Consider the following 17,962-nt stretch of genomic DNA (forward strand, 5'->3'; position numbering starts at 1 on the left):
AGGATTATTACGGAACATACGAAACCCCGCGGCTAAATATCCGAGAACCTTTTTTTGGTGTATTTTCTACAACTCGAAATTAAATCGGATAATTTCATTTGATAATTTCAACAGTAGATATTTGGTAATTTCATATAACTTGGCCTAAATTTCTATTTTTTCTCATTCTCATGTTATTATTTCTTTAAAACTGTTGCCTATTGATTTGAATTGTTTAAATATCAATTAATAAAAAAAAACAGATATAAAAAAGAAGGTCCTGCCTCAACACGGGAATTTAGCTATTCGGACATGAAACATAGAACATCTGTATCTTTTAAAACTAAAATAAATCAATTATTTATACATGTGTTTTTTAATGTTTTTATAACTTCACTTCCTTAATAAATACACCCTGACACACCGTCTTACACACAAAATCATTAATTTTTGTACTTATATCTAAAATTTGCTATATTTTATTTTTCTCGTATTTTATAAATACGTATTAATAATTATTTATTTAATATCAATAATAATATAAATAATTTATTCTTTATTGTTTAAACAGGGCAATATCTACGAACCCAAACCGTTCAAATGTGAAAATAAAAAGTAAATAGTAAATATCAGCATTTCATAAAAAATATTTTTTAAAGTAAAAAAAAGGTAAAGTGTAAAGGAAAAAAAGTAAGAAAAGGAAAGAAGAAAAGGTAAGGATTTTTTTTTAGTTTTATTTAGTCATAAATTTTTGGTTTTGTGTACATATTGTTATTTATTGTCTTTTTTGTTTCTGCTGTATTAAGCTTATAATACTTTTTCTTGTATGTAACTTGTTTTCGGCCGATGTAATCATGTTTGACTAAAAGGCCTCAATGCTCTATTAAAATCAGTAAAATAAAATGTCTCTTTAAATTTAAGTAGGTATATGTATGACTGAATTAAGTGATTAGTTCGCTATGTTAGTGGTTACAATATCTCCAAGTTTGCACTGTTGTGTTTGGGAGAGAATCAAAATCCTCGCAATCCCTCGGGACGTCTTAAAGCGAAGTGTTCTTCCTCGAAAACACTGTTTTATCCTTAATTTGATATTTCGTCCGCTTCCGTAGCACAGCGGTTAGCACAATGTACAATACTGCTGTGCAAGAGTTACAGGGTAGAGTCAAACTTGGCCTGAATCGAATTCGAATTAAACTTTTTTTTTGCTTTTCAAAAGCGTAATAATTAATTAAAAATACATTTTAATTACAAAGAAGATGACATTTAGAAACTTAAATCAAAGCTCAAATAAATACTGTCGAAATGCAATATCTCAGGCCAATGTGTGGTAAACCTATGTACGATAGGTGCGCAAATGTTGAAATTCGTACATTGTGTAAGGCTGAGAAGAATTATCGACAAAATCTAGAATGGAGTTCTGGGTTGGTAGCAGTTGGTAAAGCGAATGGACAGCGAAAGAACGGCTAAAAATATTTATTTTGCGAATGATGATGGATGCAGAAATTGAGAAAGACAGAGAATGACACGGAATGACCAAATCCAAGAACTACTTGAAGATTGACATGTCGAAAGTCGGAATAATCGGCGGGCGTGCATGAGATGTTTAGATATTTATATATATATTTGGATAATTTATATAGCGAAGTTTTTGTGAAAATCACCTCAAGGGTGATGTACAGTCAATAAATATCCCACCACGTCTTGCAGCTACAGAGCGCATGGACGGTTGGGATTCTTGTTCCTCGTCTCCAATTATGATATACAGTAGCTAGATTACAGCAGGTCTTGCAGCTACAGAGTGCATAGACAATAAGAAATCTAGCCCCTATTTACATTTTTTATTTGACAATAAAGTTTAGAGATTTAGTGATTTTAAAAAAAATTAAATAAAATACAAATTTATAAAAATAGAAGTTCGATAATAACAAGTCTTGCAGCTACTGAGCGCATAGACGGTTGGAATGCTGGACCTCATTTACAAAATTTGTATATTTGATAGTTGATAACATTGGATGTATAGAAGGAAGCAAAATCTGTATACAAAAAAAGAGTGATATGGCGTCCTATCCTGTCTGCTCATCCTTATGGTGAGACGGTGTAACGGTTTGTTTGTTTGTATATACTTATTTACATATATATATATATATATATATATATATTTTACTACCGGGCTGTGATTCCAGCATCCTGTATAAAATATTTAAGAAGTTACCACTGGACCACAAGCTGAGTATGTTAATAAACAGGAATATGGTAATTTATCTTACTTACATAAAATAAATTAAATTTAACACAATCTTTTATTATTCGTAAATCGATGCCAGCGTAAATCATAAATTACTAAAGTTACCTGCAGGGCTAACAAACAGAGTAAATCATAGAGACAAGTCAATAAATAACTAATATGCCATGAATAATAACACGAATGATCATTATTAATGCAAGCGTTAAAAACATAACGAGTTGTAAATTGTAATTATTTTATGTATAATATTTATAATGGTGATTCCGTAAGCTTTTTCTAAAGTTATTGGTGCAAGAGTTAAACGCATTTATTATACTGCTAACAAACCTCCGTTAAGTTTTCCGAAACAATATCTCAATGTTGTAATTTATATGATTTACATTAGATTTTCGCCAAATTATGTTAGGGTGTCATTATTGGTGTTGAGAGTATCGTGGCGATGCCAGGTGAGTTACAAATTTGGCAAAAAATATTTGTTTACAATATGTCGATTGAAGCTGGGTGGAGTCGGAGTGCAGAACAGAGTTTTATTCCTAACACTTATGTATGGAAGTGAAACACGGATCTGGCAGACGAAAAATGAAAACAAAGAAAAGAAAACTCTGCCTGTTCGAGGACTACTGTGGCTTTGCATCATTTTGGAACAATTTAATAGTAATACATTCAAGTTTCCTCTCAAACATAACCATAATACACGCTTCACGTCTAATGATGGCTTGGTAGCACCAAAAGTATGTAATAAGAATGGAAATAGAACTCACAAATATATAGTACCTAGAATTTTTAATTTATTACCAAAAGAACTTAAATTTAACTCACATTGTAACAAGATCAAAAAGAGCAAGTTTATATATGAATAGTAGCTTAGGTGTAAATATTTTAATTTTTCATATATTTTCTTGTATTTAAAAAATAAATTTATATATTATTCTTTATATAAACATGTTTATTCTGATCTTTCCGGCTGTTAATTTTTATCTGTTATTTATTGTTTTTATAAATGTGAATACTATTATTAAGTTAGTATAAATATAATCTTCACCAAAAAGCTACAGAAAGTGGTTTGGTGGGATTTTAGTTTTAGTAAAAGTATTAGTCCCAACGGAGTTTTAGTCCCAACACTTATGTATGGAAGTAAAACATGGAACTGGCAGAGGAAGGATGAAAGCCGAGTGAACGCGGTTGAAATGCGATCTCTTAGACGAATTTGTGAGAAATAAATGTATGACAGGGTTACGAATGATGAAATCAGGCGAGAGTGTAAATCTGAGACAAGCATAATTGATAAGATTAAGAAAGGGTCTCTGAGATGGTTTGGTCACGTAGAACGAATGGACGACGAGAGAATGGTAAAACAAGTATATATGGCAAAAATGAACGGCAACGTTAGACGAGGACGACCAAGGAAGACGTGGCATGATCAGATAAACCAAAATCTTAAGTCTGGTCATGTCAAAAGCAGACAGAACCGAAGGGCATGTATGACAAGATGTATGAATGTGGAAGAGGCTAGGATTGTATGCCAGGATAGACGTGTGTGGCGGTCCATTCTCTCTGCCTACCCCTACAGGGAAATGGCGTGATGGTAGTAGTAGTAGTAAAAATATAACAAGTGAATTTTTTTTTAAATTGTAAAAATGTACGAGTATAATTATACTATAAAAATATTTAAAAAAATATTTTTAAAAAAGTGAACGCGGTCGAAACGCGATCTCTTAGACAATTGTGAAGGAAATCAATCCACGACAAGGTTATTATTGATGACGAAAGCGGTGAGTGGCAAATCTGAGACATGTATGATTGATAAGATAAAGAAAAGATTTCCTAGATGGTTTTGTCGTAATGAATGATAATGTAGGACGACGAGGACCAAGAAAGACGTGGCATGAACAGATAAAGCAAAATCTCAAGTCTGGTCATGTCAAAAGCAGACACTACCGAAAGGCATGTGTGACCAGATGAATGAATGTCGAAGAAGCTAAGAATGTATATCAGGATAGTCATGTGTGGTGGTCCATCCTCTCTGCCTACCCCTACGGGGAAATGGTATGAAGGTAGTGGTAGTTATTTTTTCTTTATATAATCGATTTTGGATCTTACTGACTTTTAAAATTGTGCATGTAATATATCAAATGGTAGATGTAAAAAAAACACAATTCAATTGAAATATTACAGCTTATTTGAGAAAAGCATACTAAGTGTCAACGTGTGCGACATGTGACGATCCTGAAGCAACCCGGCATTTGACGGTCGACATTGATTTGTCGCAGCTTGACGGTCGTCAAATGTCGAGTGGAGTGTTTTAATAATTTAATATATGTACTTATTTTTTTAATAAAAGTGTTTAGGGGCTACGAAATGCCAAAATGAGGATTTTGTAACAAAAAATAATCAGGGTCTAATCCCAATCAAAAGAAAAATTAGATTGTACAAAAAGAAATGTGTACTATATGAATATATTAAGGCGCTGCCGGTTCGAGGAATCCTGTGGCTCTGTATCATTTTGGAACAAGGAAAAAGTGATACATTCAAAAATATATTAGAAGATGGTTATTATACAAGATTCACACAAAATTAAGGTTTAGTAATTCCAAAGATAAGCAAAAAATATGGGACAGGAACTCTAAAATATGTGGTTCCAGTTGTGTTTAATTTGTTACTAAACAATCTTAGAAATGGCACTACCAAAACTGACAAGGGCAAAATAAGAGACTGGCTTTTTGATCAGGAGTTTATTTATTAATAAAATTGAATATTTGTAAATATAGATATATACAGGACAGGAATGTAAATATGTAATATTGACATGGATATTTATATATGTGTATATATATATGTTTATAGATATATATGTATATGTGTATATATGTATGTATGGATATGTATGTGTGCATGTACGGGTATAGATATAGATATGGATAAAGATATGGATATAGATATTTAAAGAAATAATGTTTTTTAAAAAAGGCTTTGTGCCTATTATTTTTAAGTTAGTAGTAATTATTATTATACAACTATGTAGTGTTAGCATATGTTTTCATGTAAAGGATCTTTACCGAAAAGCCATTTACAAAAATAAAAATTTAAAAATGTTATAAAAAAATAATAAAAATGTGATATTGTGTGCAAATAATAATAAATAAAAAAATATAAAATAAATAGGTAAGTAAGTTTATGTTAAGTATGTATTAGAATATAATGAAAATTAAATACAATTAAAAATGTATACGGCATTGAGATTACTTTAAATACTATTTTGAACTATTTGCAAGCAGAACGTTGCATTGCTAAAATTAAATCCTCAACATTCGAACCGGTAAAATAATCCAATTTACTAATTGAAAAATTGCAGTACGACATTTTAGTAAATTATCTCAAGGGCGTAGCCAATATTCCCAAGCATGAAGGCTTGAAATTTATTGTTTACATAGTATATTATCTGTTTATGTAATGTGAAATCGTTCGATGTGCGACGATTGAATTCCTCGGTTTGCGAAATCTCCAACTGTGCGACCGATGTGGTATAAACGATTAAGCAGGAGATCCAATCACACAGCTTTCTTGTTTTAGCAAACCGAAAAGACTAAGCAATAATTTTATCAGAACAGAAATTTTCTAATAAATGCACGGAAAAAAAAACCTAATTATTATTACAGATAGACTATTAAATAAAACTAAAGGATTTTCTGTGTGTTATGATATAGTGACGGATTATTAAATATTGTTAATTCATTTTAAAAAAGCCTTTATAAGTTTACTATTTTCCATTTATATATTTGACTAATTAACCATTCGCTTTTTTTTTCAGTTCGTTACAGTGCCAAAATACGGCGTTTATTGGCAAAAAATAAATAAAGTACATATTTGTAATATAAAATAAAACAAAATATTTCAATGAAAAAATAACTTAAATCAAATATTACTACATATATTGCAATAAAAATGAAGAAATTGGAAAAGTAAAATACTTAAAACAAACTTACAAAATAACAAAATTAAATATAATAGGTATAACATTAATAAATAAGTTTAAAAATTTAAAAACTGGCAACTGAAAATCGGAATTCCAAAAACCAGAACTAAGTAAAGAAAATAACAAAGTAAAAAAAAATGAACGAAAATAAAAATTGATTATTAAAAGCAGCATTCAACTTTTATTCTTAGTGCCTCATCCAGCTGACTTCTTCAGATTCTGAGGAGCCACTCTTTTACTTCTTACTGGGAATTTATTTTTAGAAGAATTAGTAATTTCTTGAGGTAGGTATAGCATCGAGGTCCTATAGAATTTGAGTTTCTGTGGGTGAAAATTGTCCTTATTTAAAGAACCGCAAGACTACCTTAAGTTATAATGTTAAGTCAAATGAATTAGTAGAAGAATGCAAGTTACTTTTCGGCCATGCAACTGTAATATATACAAAAAGTAATATTTATTATTTTTTCGGTGTATTGGTGATTAACCATCGTCTTGTAAAATCTAGAAAATTGTTTGATTGTTATTTTCTCGATAAACTTAGATTTTAATGAACCAGGAGCTCAATCACAGATGGCTATCGACATGCTAAAAAACGTGCTAAGTATTTGAGCAATCACCACGAACAATCATGAACACGCTGAAGTTAAAGCGGTCGCGTTGCAAAACGCCATAGATAAGTTCCTGTGCGAGATTCAACCAATCCTCTTGAACTGACCGAAGTTGAATTTCGTTTTGCAACGCGACCGCTTTAACTTCAGCCTGTTCATGATTGTTCGTGGTGATCGCTCAAATACTTAGCACGTTTTTTAGCATGTCGATAGTTATCTGTGATTGAGCTCCAGGAGCTCAATCACAGATGGCTATCGACATGCTAAAAAACGTGCTAAGTATTTGAGCAATCACCACGAACAATCATGAACACGCTGAAGTTAAAGCGGTCGCGTTGCAAAACGCCATAGATAAGTTCCTGTGCGAGATTCAACCAATCCTCTTGAACTGACCGAAGTTGAATTTCGTTTTGCAACGCGACCGCTTTAACTTCAGCGTGTTCATGATTGTTCGTGGTGATTGCTCAAATACTTAGCACGTTTTTTAGCATGTCGATAGCCATCTGTGATTGAGCTCCAGGACTGGTATTCCAAACGTTATCGCGGCCGTATTATCTCGTGTATTTGCCGCGAGAGTGGTTCAGAATATCACCCCAGAATGTCATAAGCCACAAAATCATTTGGTGTATGTCAAAAATTAAATACTTTTTTATCACATTATTGAAGATATTGATATTAATGAAGTTAATTTCTTCATTCCCTCTCTCGTAAAATTTCTAATTCGTGTTTTATAATATATATCGGTTTTATTTATAACAATTTTATTACCCAACAATATCATATTAAAGTTTCAGATGGTATCTATCTATTTACAATGGAATTTCTTAAAATTGTTAATAACAACTGTAAAACTTGTAAAATAAGTATATGTATAAATCCAAAAAATCTCACATTTCAATATTTTTAAGCTAGCAAGTTAAAAATAAAAAAATGTACATTAATAATAAAATAGTGGTAGTGTAGCGGATTGGCGGATTCTTGATCAGCCCCAATTACAATGGAGAATTATCTTAGATTGTTTATAAAGTAAAATAAACTTTTTTTAGAAAATGTGTATGTACGAATACCTCTAATCGAACATGTCTAAAAATACATATTTTTTTAATATTTCATTTTTCATACAGAAATATCCATTTTACTTTGTGTACAATTAATTAAAGATACCTTTGTTGACTACAAATTGTAATCGGAACCCTGGAAGACCAAGAATATAACCTCGCTCTACTACAACTTGGTTTCCCATTTTCAACACGGTTATTTTCGACTGAACAGAAAATGGTTTTAAAATTAAAATACTTGGCGGGTGGTACAACTTACTTATTTTTTAATATTTATTTCACAGTTTTAAAATGTACAGAGGTTCTTTGTTTCAGGTCCCGACTAGCTAGGAAACTCCTGTATTTGGGAGGACCTTTTTTAAAAAAAAAAAACATATAATATAAAAAAATAAATATAGGTTAGAAACCACAATATACAAACATGATATATGCGCGTGTAAAAGTTTTTTAATCCGACTAAGAATTTGTGCAAACGATATTGACTGAGGGCGTCATAAAATAACAGCTAAAACTCTCGAACTTTCTTCTTCATAAAACATGCAGAGGGCACGAGAAAGTACGAAATTGATTTAACAAATTCGTGCTATAAAATATTTAGCCTTGGCAACCCAGACGGGCCATGAATGCGGGCAGGGCTGAGGATCGATATCTGCGGCGGGCCGCGTGCAGCGAATCCGGTAATAAATTAAACCGGCCCAAACACCGGCCAGGGACTGCGGCCGCCCCCTTGGCCTCCCCTGGATAAGCCCGCGGGAACATGGCGGGATACGGTTTGGCGGGAAAAGCCGAAAAAATAAACACAAATCTAATTTACTTGTCACACAAACCTAATCGGCCATCATGAGGTCGGCTGGGCAATGAATTTGTAAATAATTTGGTACCACAGTAATACTGTTGTCATATTAAGCCAGACTGATTTATTCTTTTTAAAAATCACAATTTGTAAAAAAAAAACTTTTTCTGGAAACATGGCTTATTCGTATCTATTTTTCATTAAATAATACGCTGTAAATTCTTAAAATATGTTATTTATTAAAATAACTTATTTTTTCAAAAGTTTCGTTTTCAAAATTTCTATCTACAGTTCTGGAGAGTGAAGAATGCAGATCTGTGTTAAATAGATCCAATGTTTTAGGATGAGTGTTTTTTGACATGACGAACATAAATTTAAAAACACATTGTTTGAAAGTAGGTAAACTACCGAGATTTAAAAAAATATGTGTTTGAATTTCTACTAATCTTTATGAATTTTCTTTACATATATAGATTTCAATTTTATTTTAAAATTAGGTTTCGATTGTTTGTTTAAAGAATATCATAATTTAGCCACTTTTCACTTGTTCAAATATAATAAGTCAAAAACATAAATTACAAAGTGTAAACCACCTAATTCGGGTTTTAATAATTTTAATTAAATAATTTTAACCTTAAATTAAAAATTATAAACTGAAAAAAAATGGAAAAAAGGAGTATCGAGGACCACCCGCAGGGCGAAGCGGAAAAAAAACAAAAAACTTGTGAAAGAAAATGCCGTCCTGCCTGTCAGGATTGGATGGACGGGTGGATGATGGCCATAAATAACCCATCATGTTTGGGACATTGTGCCGGGGTCGGCATTTGTGGCTGCTGATGCGTGGATGATGCGCCCTGACACCGATTGTCCTATTGCAAACAACCCCAAAACGGTCACCCTATTCTGCCATGGGCACTTAGGCAAACTTGCCAGAAATGAAATAATAGATGAATCAACCAAAAATATTTTTTTAAAAATGGTACCGTTATCCTAAACCCATTCAAATGCAAGACGTATTAATGATAGAAATTTAATTAGCTTAACAAGGTAGATTATACTATTATGTTCAATACTTTATATCAACGACATTACACGTATTAAATTATTTATGATTTTTGGGATATTAAAAATGATTTTGTCAAACATATGAGGATTTTTGCGACCTAACTATCTACAAAGTGAGTATCATTATTAATAAAATCAATTCACATGTAAACCAAAAGTTACAGTTAAAGGGGGTTAAGTTATTATACCCGGACAATAAAATATTACTTTTACTTAAGGCTGTGGTCTGGTAAAACGAACGCAAAATTAGGAAATCATACGATTTTGGCATTTTAAAACAAAAGTTTTTTTTAAATCACGCAATAATAAAAAAATAAAAAACATAAATTAGGTAAAAACAATGTTTTTTAAAGGTATTTCCGCTAAAAAATATGCTTAAAAGTTTTATGTAACTAAAATATAATTACTTTTATACCGGCAGATTACGCCATTTAGAATTTAGACTAAACTCAGGTATCTGGGATCTCAATAGAGTATGTATTGAACAAAAATTTGCTGTAATAATTTGAAGATAATAAATTGAACATAAAAGTGGCAAAAGCCAAATTTATTTTCTTTGATTTTGAAAAGAAATACAAGCATTTTAAATCAAATGCATTTTTGTGACATTTTCTTTTCCTTGTACGTAAAATTATGCCTTCGGTAATACTTAAAAAAATAAAAAAGATTGAAATACTTTAGTTGAAACCTTTTTTAATAGAATTGTATTCTTTTTTTTTTAAACCAGATAATTCTGGTTGTAATATTTCATTTATAACAACACCTTATTTACGTTTTTATGACCTTCAGACCTGCCCTGTTTTCGGTTCTTTTTAAAATCAAAAAATTAAATTTTGGCTTTGGCCACTTTCATGTTCAATTTATTATCTTCAAATTATTTCAACAAATTTTTGTTCAATACTTAGTCTTTATTGAGATCGCAGATACGCAAGTTTAGTCTAAATTTGAAATGGCGTAATCTTCCGGTCTAAAAGTAATTATATTTTAGTTACATAAAACTTTTAAGTATATTTTTTTACAGAACTACCTTTAATAAATATTGTTTTTATCTAATTAATGTTTTGTTATTATTTTTATTATTGCGCGATTTTAAAAAAAAGTTTTGTTTTGAAATGGCAGAATCGCATGATTTCCTAATTTTGCGTTCGTTTTACCAGACTACAGCCTTAAACAAGCAATTAGAATATATAATAATATCTTCCAAAATCATTGGTATAGTTTAAATACAAGAACTAGAAAACATTATTTCCAAGAGATGATAAATACAGAAGCAGAGTAAATATGTTTGATGAATTTGAAATGAAAGGATTCTCAGAATTATTTGCACACTTTAGTTAGGAGCCTGCCTAAAATGTCGCCTCAATATGTATGTAAGTAGGGAAATCAAACGAAAAATAAAATAAAAAGTTATAAGAAGAGCAAAACGCTATATTAGATAATCGTCTAGAAATTTAATACTGACAAAAAGAAATTACAGTTCGAAACGACATCGGCGTAGTGAGGAAGTTAAGTGGTACTGGAAATAAGGTATAAAAAAGTGTTCTTACACGTGGTAAAAAATAGTACACGTAATTGTGCGGCAGTTTCTCGAAAAGGTATGAAAAAAAAGAACTGATTCGCAACGTCACAGGTTTATGTGACCACACGATGCCAATAAAATATAGCATTGTTATTTTGCTGTGGTAACCATGGACGATCATGATTGCAACCGGCAACAGATTTCCGGTTTTCGGGTAGCCATGTTTTTCAGCATTTAGCGTGCTTGAGGTACAAAGTACAATTGTACTGGGCTAACTTTTAAATGTCGGAAACAAATCAAACGTATCAAAGTCGTAGAATGCCTGCAAGTCAGCAGTTTGTGCAATAAACGTCAGTTCAACCCATGCAGTTCAACCCGGTTATGTTTCACCGTTCAGGTGTGTGTTTTGATCATTCAGCGACCAGAACTCGTGACGTCGCGGGCGGTGTAATTTTGGGTAGTTTTAGTCAACTGGCAATCCATACCATGTAAGTGAACTTATAAGCATCTACATGCGTAGGGAAGGCCAGCTTGTGTGTTACAAATGTGACAGATATTTACTACACAAAAATAAATAGTTTTTCAGCTTAGTTTGATAGCAATTTGATAAACAATTTTTATAAAAACCACATGACTGTCCCATTGTTTACGTAAGCATATATCCTTATGGTAGAACAAGAATTTAAATTTAAGATTAATTTTAAAGATACTAGAAACTTGATTGCTTATTGTGCATGATACTGAGAGTTTTATAATTATTCTAAGAAAATTGACACGAGCTATCAAAACAATAAGATCCAATTAAGAACGCTATCTATATATTTGATGGTAATTCGATCGTTCTTTCAATGGCTAACTACATTTTGGTTTCACGTGTCGAAGAGGAAATATAAAAGATCGATGCCAAAATACGTATTGTACTTCAAAGAACCTTGCCCTTTATCCACATTCATTAAAAAATCTCCTTTCTATTGCAAGATTATCATTTTGGAATGAAAAATAAAAAACCTTAATTACCAAAATAAAAAAAAATAAAAAAAATTTACTGAGAGTAAGCAGGAAGGATGAAATCATGCGTGTCTATCCGGGCAGCATATTAATAAATACCAGACGCGATATCCGTTCGGGATGTTACGGAATCTACCCGGAGTGGTTTCGTAAATAACAGACATGTCGGAAAGAGACACCTGACAGATATACACCCCAATAATAATCGAAACAAACCAAATTCCCGCATAAGACATTAAAGGCGCAGCTAAAATACTACAGTGAAAACGCAAATGTTTATGTTCAATGACATTAGGAAGCGTTACTCGGGGGAGATTTTGTGGCGTCTCGAAATAAAACAGTGCTAATTAATAACGAACGCCCGATTACCGAATGGAGCTTCTCGCTACAATCCATGGATCTGTTATAGATCCTGTCAGATATACAGATGTGTTGGCAACCAAACAGAATTTTAAGGCTTTTAAAAAGTTTTGTATTCATTTCGGCGAATTGATCACGCCCAATCAATTTAATCCCAGTAATTGAAGAATTCACTTCTCTCTTTTCTCAATCCAATGGTCTTCTGGAAAACCTTCTTTCAGCACAAATATGCTAAGGTTACTAGATTAAAGGGAGCTCCTTCGGGTAGTTTTTCTCGTTTGGCAACGAGCAACTTTTCCATGTATGTGGGCACCGCCGAGGATTCTTATGTTCTCAGATGCGGTGTGCGGTATGTGGTGGGCTGTCATACATATTTTGATAGTTCTGGAAATATGGTGAGATGAAGTAAGCTTACCTCGTGTAATCTGTTTTGCAGAGGATCATGTTGCCTTTGGTGAAGCAAGACGAGCCGATGTCGGCCAGCATGGCTCCGCAGCACGAGCACTTGAGGCAGCCGTTGTGCCAGTAGCGGTCCAGCGCGTGCAGCAGGAACCGCTCCACGATCTTGCCCCCGCAGCCGGCGCACTGCTTGGTGCCCGGGCCGTTGTTGTTGTTGTTGTTGTTGTACGGCTGCTGCGCGTCCGGCCCGTGGTGGTGGTGGCCGTTGTTGGCCGCGTGGTGGGGGTGGTGGTGCGGGTGCGGGTGCGGGAGCGGCAGGTGGTGGTGGTGCGGGTAGCCCCCGCTGTCGGGGCTGGGCGGGTGCGGGGAGCTCAGCTCCGCGTACGGGTGGTAGTGGGGGTTCATGGCAGCTAGCGCTCCGGCTGCCAGCTTGAGGCCTGGAGCGGCGAGGACGCCTCACGCACAGCCGATGAGAACACACGCCACCTCTGCAGAAAAACGAGAAAGATCATATTAGCGACGTCATTTTTGATTGAGCACATTTTCCATAGCTCTACATGTTAGCACACAATCATGGAAATCATGTGAATTTATTTAATTTATTTTTAATGAAATTAAAATTGATACTTTTCAAGCATTTCGTAACTATTGACCATGTGGAGCACTGTCTCTGGCTGATATAACTAAATTGCGTCTGTTACTACAAAACATTTTTTATTTATTTTAATCTTCTGTTTGTCTTGTGTTTTAAAGTTATGGGTTTAACTGTTTATGTTTGCCTCTGAAGTTTTTTGTTCATTTTGTTTTAATGTTTTTTTTTACTTTGTTAAAGACAAGCCGTTCAAAAACAAACAATCATAAACCATGAAATAAAATGAGTAAAAATAAAATACGTGTCTTAGACTACGCAGCGTCAATAACACAACTGAGTCTATTGCAGGTAAAGCAACTGACAAAATTGTCAAACTTCTGTATTAAAAGTTTTAATTCAACGATTTCTTTCCTATTTCTTTACTGAATTCATTTGATATCTTTAATTGAATATGATGTTTGTACATAAAGAACCAGGAAAACGAGAGTTTTTGGATTATACTGATTACAGAAATGTAATACAAGCGATGAGTTTAATTCACCTTTAAAATCAACGTAGTTTAGCAGATAGCAGCGCGCCATAGAAAAGTGAAACTGAGATAATAGTACCTTTGTGAAAAGAGTGAATAATCAAATCTATACAACAGTTGGAATGTTTTTGACTTTAGCAAATGATGAACAATGAATACATGAGTTTTTATATATTACAAACAAGAATCTTATTATGTATTTGACCAGTTTTAATGATTTTTAAAGTACCGTAAGATTTTACTAGTGCTGTGGGTGTTTTCTGCAAATTGAGAAATGCCGATTTGTGATTGACACCATTTTCAGAAGGTGATTAATACAGTTTTTTGTATGAAAGCGGTATAGCATCAGCAGAAGAAAGAATTGACCTAACTGCGCCCGATAACATCAATATCTATTTTTTTTTAAATAGTGGACCGGCTGCTTTCTGCATAACTAAATAATATCAGTAGTTCACCTCACCTGCAACGGGCTCAGTTTTTATATTTACGATTTGAAAATGGTCTTCAGAAAGCCCAGATTTCAAATTTAATGTAACACAACAACTTTACAATTTTATAAACTTATTTTTCGTGATAGCGATGCATTAATATATTAATCATTCTTACAGAGATACCTAAAAATATTCGTGAAAAATAACAAAAAATCCGCGTGATTTACAAATAATATTAGCTAAAATTAATAACTCAAATGTGCATACACTTCACACATTTATTAAGTGTACGAGTAAGTAAGTAATATATATTTTAGACCATGTTAACAACTGATCAGTGCTTTATTGCTAAAAATAGGAAACCGTTGGTAATCGAACTTCGGATCTCTGACACATGAAACCACAACCAGACCATTAAAAGGAAATTATTAACGATTCCTTTTTTTGACAGCAAGTCATTCTTGATAAAGCTGGAGCAACTTTTAATTTTTTTTTTTTAATTTAAATGTTTTTGTTTTCTTACAATAAACATAATAATAAAACAGAGTATAAGAAAAATAAAGCATAATTACATAACAATGAAATACACATTAATAGAAAAAGGGTAAACAAAAATCCCACAAAAGCATGGCCTGTTCGTGGGTATACAAGAAAATGTTAATGAATTTTTGCTCCTATAATAAACAATAGACAGTTAGAATATTTTTGTATAACATAGGGAAAAAAAAAATATTCTGTGAAAGATAATATGGTATATTTTTTTACAGTAGTTAAAAAAGGAAATAAAAAATATTTTTGAAAAACACAAAAATATTCCTTATTATTAAAGGGCAACTAAATAAATCATAGAAAAAAAGAGTTCATATCTTTAGTTTAAATCCAGGATAGTGCATGTTTTTTAAAAGAAGGAAATTTTTGAAAGTTTGGAATCAATGAAATATCAGTAAAACAATAATTAAAAAAATTTGGGCCTATAAAATATGCATGTCTCTGTGCGAGCCTCGTTTTACAATGTGGTATTTCTAACACACGATTCCTTCTTTGACTTGATCTATTTGAATTACGCTTTGCGTATTAATATTTATACCGAGTTCTCACAACGAGTACAGTATCAGTTCTCTAACCCAGTCGGCTAAACAATACGTACGTCGTCTCGTTACAAGATCGGAAGAAGAGGAGCAATCAGCCAGTCGCAGTCAGTTGGACCTGAGTCTAGTGGTGGCGGGAGGAGGGTAGCGAGGGTTTGGTGAGGGAGAAGCCCAACCCCCTCCAATTACCGAGCGGGTGCCGAACAAGCCCGAATTAATCTGCAGCCCTTCAGCCAATGAAGCGGAACTGTCTCCATAAAACTTAATTGAACATCTTAAAACAAGTATTAATTAAATAATAATCTATCTCATTTGTCAATAAATAAGAGAATTGTCCGCACAATAAATTGACATGTTTTGTATAAAGTCGCTGTGAAACCATACACTTATTTTTGTGTTTTAAACATACTGAATACAGTAAAATTCAATGTTTTTTATCAAAAATTGTTAAAATAATGTCGGCCGGTTACAGAAAAACAACCTCGTCTTTGTCAAGGATACGTTATCTTTAATTATATTTATGATGGAAAACAAAAAATGATAAAGGAGTAAAATCTCAAGAATGCAAACTATTAAAATCATACTTAACAAATCGAAAGCAGTATAATTTGGTAAATGAAAAAAAAAAGTAAAATACAACCAGTAAATTTTAGAGTCCTACGAGGATTTAGTTTGGGTCCACATATTTTATATATTAATGACTTATCACTGTATCAAAGGAAATTTTTTTATGTATGCCGACGACATTGGACTATTTTATAAAAATCTGTATTAACAAACAATGACATAAACAAAGACCTTACTTTGTTGACTAAATGGACAAACACAAACTTACTTACACTTAAAGAAAAAAAATGCAATATTATCCATTTTTAATATAGAAAAAAATGACATAAAGTAGATGCTTACATAAATAACGAACGACTAACTGAAATTGAACATGTTCAATACTTAGGACTAACAATGGACATACAATTGACATGAACAATTCGCATCAACAATTTAATTAGCAAAGTGGCGACATTATCGAGTCTTTTTTTTAAATCAAAAACTTTGTTCCATAAAGGAAAAAAAATGTATTAAGCTTATGTAAAAACTAAAATATGTTATATGCAACTATTATGGGGAACAGGAAATCAAAATGACATAAACAGACAACAAAGACAGCAAAATACAATATTAAAGTTAGTATCTGACCTACCCTATCTAACAGCAACTAAAGAACTTTTTAAACAAACAAATAATTAAATGTAACTGAACTCTTTAAACTAGAATCCTAAAAAATTATTCATAAATTAGCCACTGATGTATTTGTAGACGAACAATTAAAACTTGAAAAAAACTGTAGTAAACATGAACACAATACGAGAATATCAGAAAAATATCATATACAACCTTTTTAAACGAGAAAGGGACAATCGAGACTAATAAACCATGGGCTGAAATTCTACAATAAACTACCAGACAAAACTAAAAAAAAGACTCAGACAACCTTTACAAAAGATGTTTAAAATATCATTATTAACAGTAGAATGTGAATTTAAAAAGTAAGAATATTTTGTTAAATGTATGTAACACGTAATGAAAAATTTAAATAAAAAAAAGCTGTTTACCATTTTCGAGATATAAATTTTCAATACGCAAGAAATAAACTCATACTTGAGCGAAACGAAGCCGGTGGTGAATAGGCCACTGTGATGATTAACTAATTGCAGCGTATCTCGATCCTCCGTTATACGAAGGCAAAGTAATCAGTTTTTTATCACGCTCCAAGTGCATGTGCAGGAGTGCTATTTTAAACCACTTTCACGGCTCGAGAAAACAGTTTTTCTCGTGTATTTTGTATTCAAATACACGAGATAATACGGCCGCGAGAGCTTTTGGAATAACAGCTTAGGGGTGGTATTTTGAACGCAAGAACGCGCGTGGAAAACGCATTTTTAACGAGTATTACGTATTAAATACACGCTAACAGAGCAATCTCTTAGCGCGCAATTCCGTTCAGAATACTAGCCCAGGGCTCGAATTATAATGGGAAGTTGACATTTATATTCAATTTCCTTCTCAAAGTAAAATTAAGTTTCGTGAATGAAAAATAAAACGCGCATACATTTGTTTTCTAAACATGTTCAATTACAGGTCACCGATGAAGATACCTGAGATTTTTGTACAAAAATATCGATTTTATTTTATACTCTCTCGATATGTACCGATGAAGATAGCGTTTGTAATCGCGGCCCAGAGACAATGAAATATTACGATATAAAACCACATTTTATGCATCATCTACGATTGGGCCTTTTCTACGACTACGC

The 17,962-nt window shown here is 32.5% G+C and overlaps 1 protein-coding gene across 1 annotated transcript in view; it reads right to left on the bottom strand.

Annotated features, from left to right (window-relative positions):
* The window catches only part of LOC148285244 (LIM domain transcription factor LMO4), a 431,295-nt gene that overhangs the window by 339,231 nt on the left and 74,102 nt on the right, over positions 1-17,962 (bottom strand). The window contains exon 2 of the mRNA XM_088228372.1: positions 13,024-13,495. Coding sequence (XP_088084498.1) covers positions 13,024-13,412 — 389 coding nt within the window. The 5' untranslated portion in view covers positions 13,413-13,495. The remainder of the gene's footprint in view (positions 1-13,023; positions 13,496-17,962) is intronic.

Source organism: Micrasema longulum, unplaced genomic scaffold (genome assembly GCF_059751315.1).
Source record: "Micrasema longulum isolate JH-2025_06_02 unplaced genomic scaffold, ASM5975131v1 h1tg000045l, whole genome shotgun sequence".
In the NCBI taxonomy this organism is placed as follows: Eukaryota; Metazoa; Arthropoda; class Insecta; order Trichoptera; family Brachycentridae; genus Micrasema; species Micrasema longulum.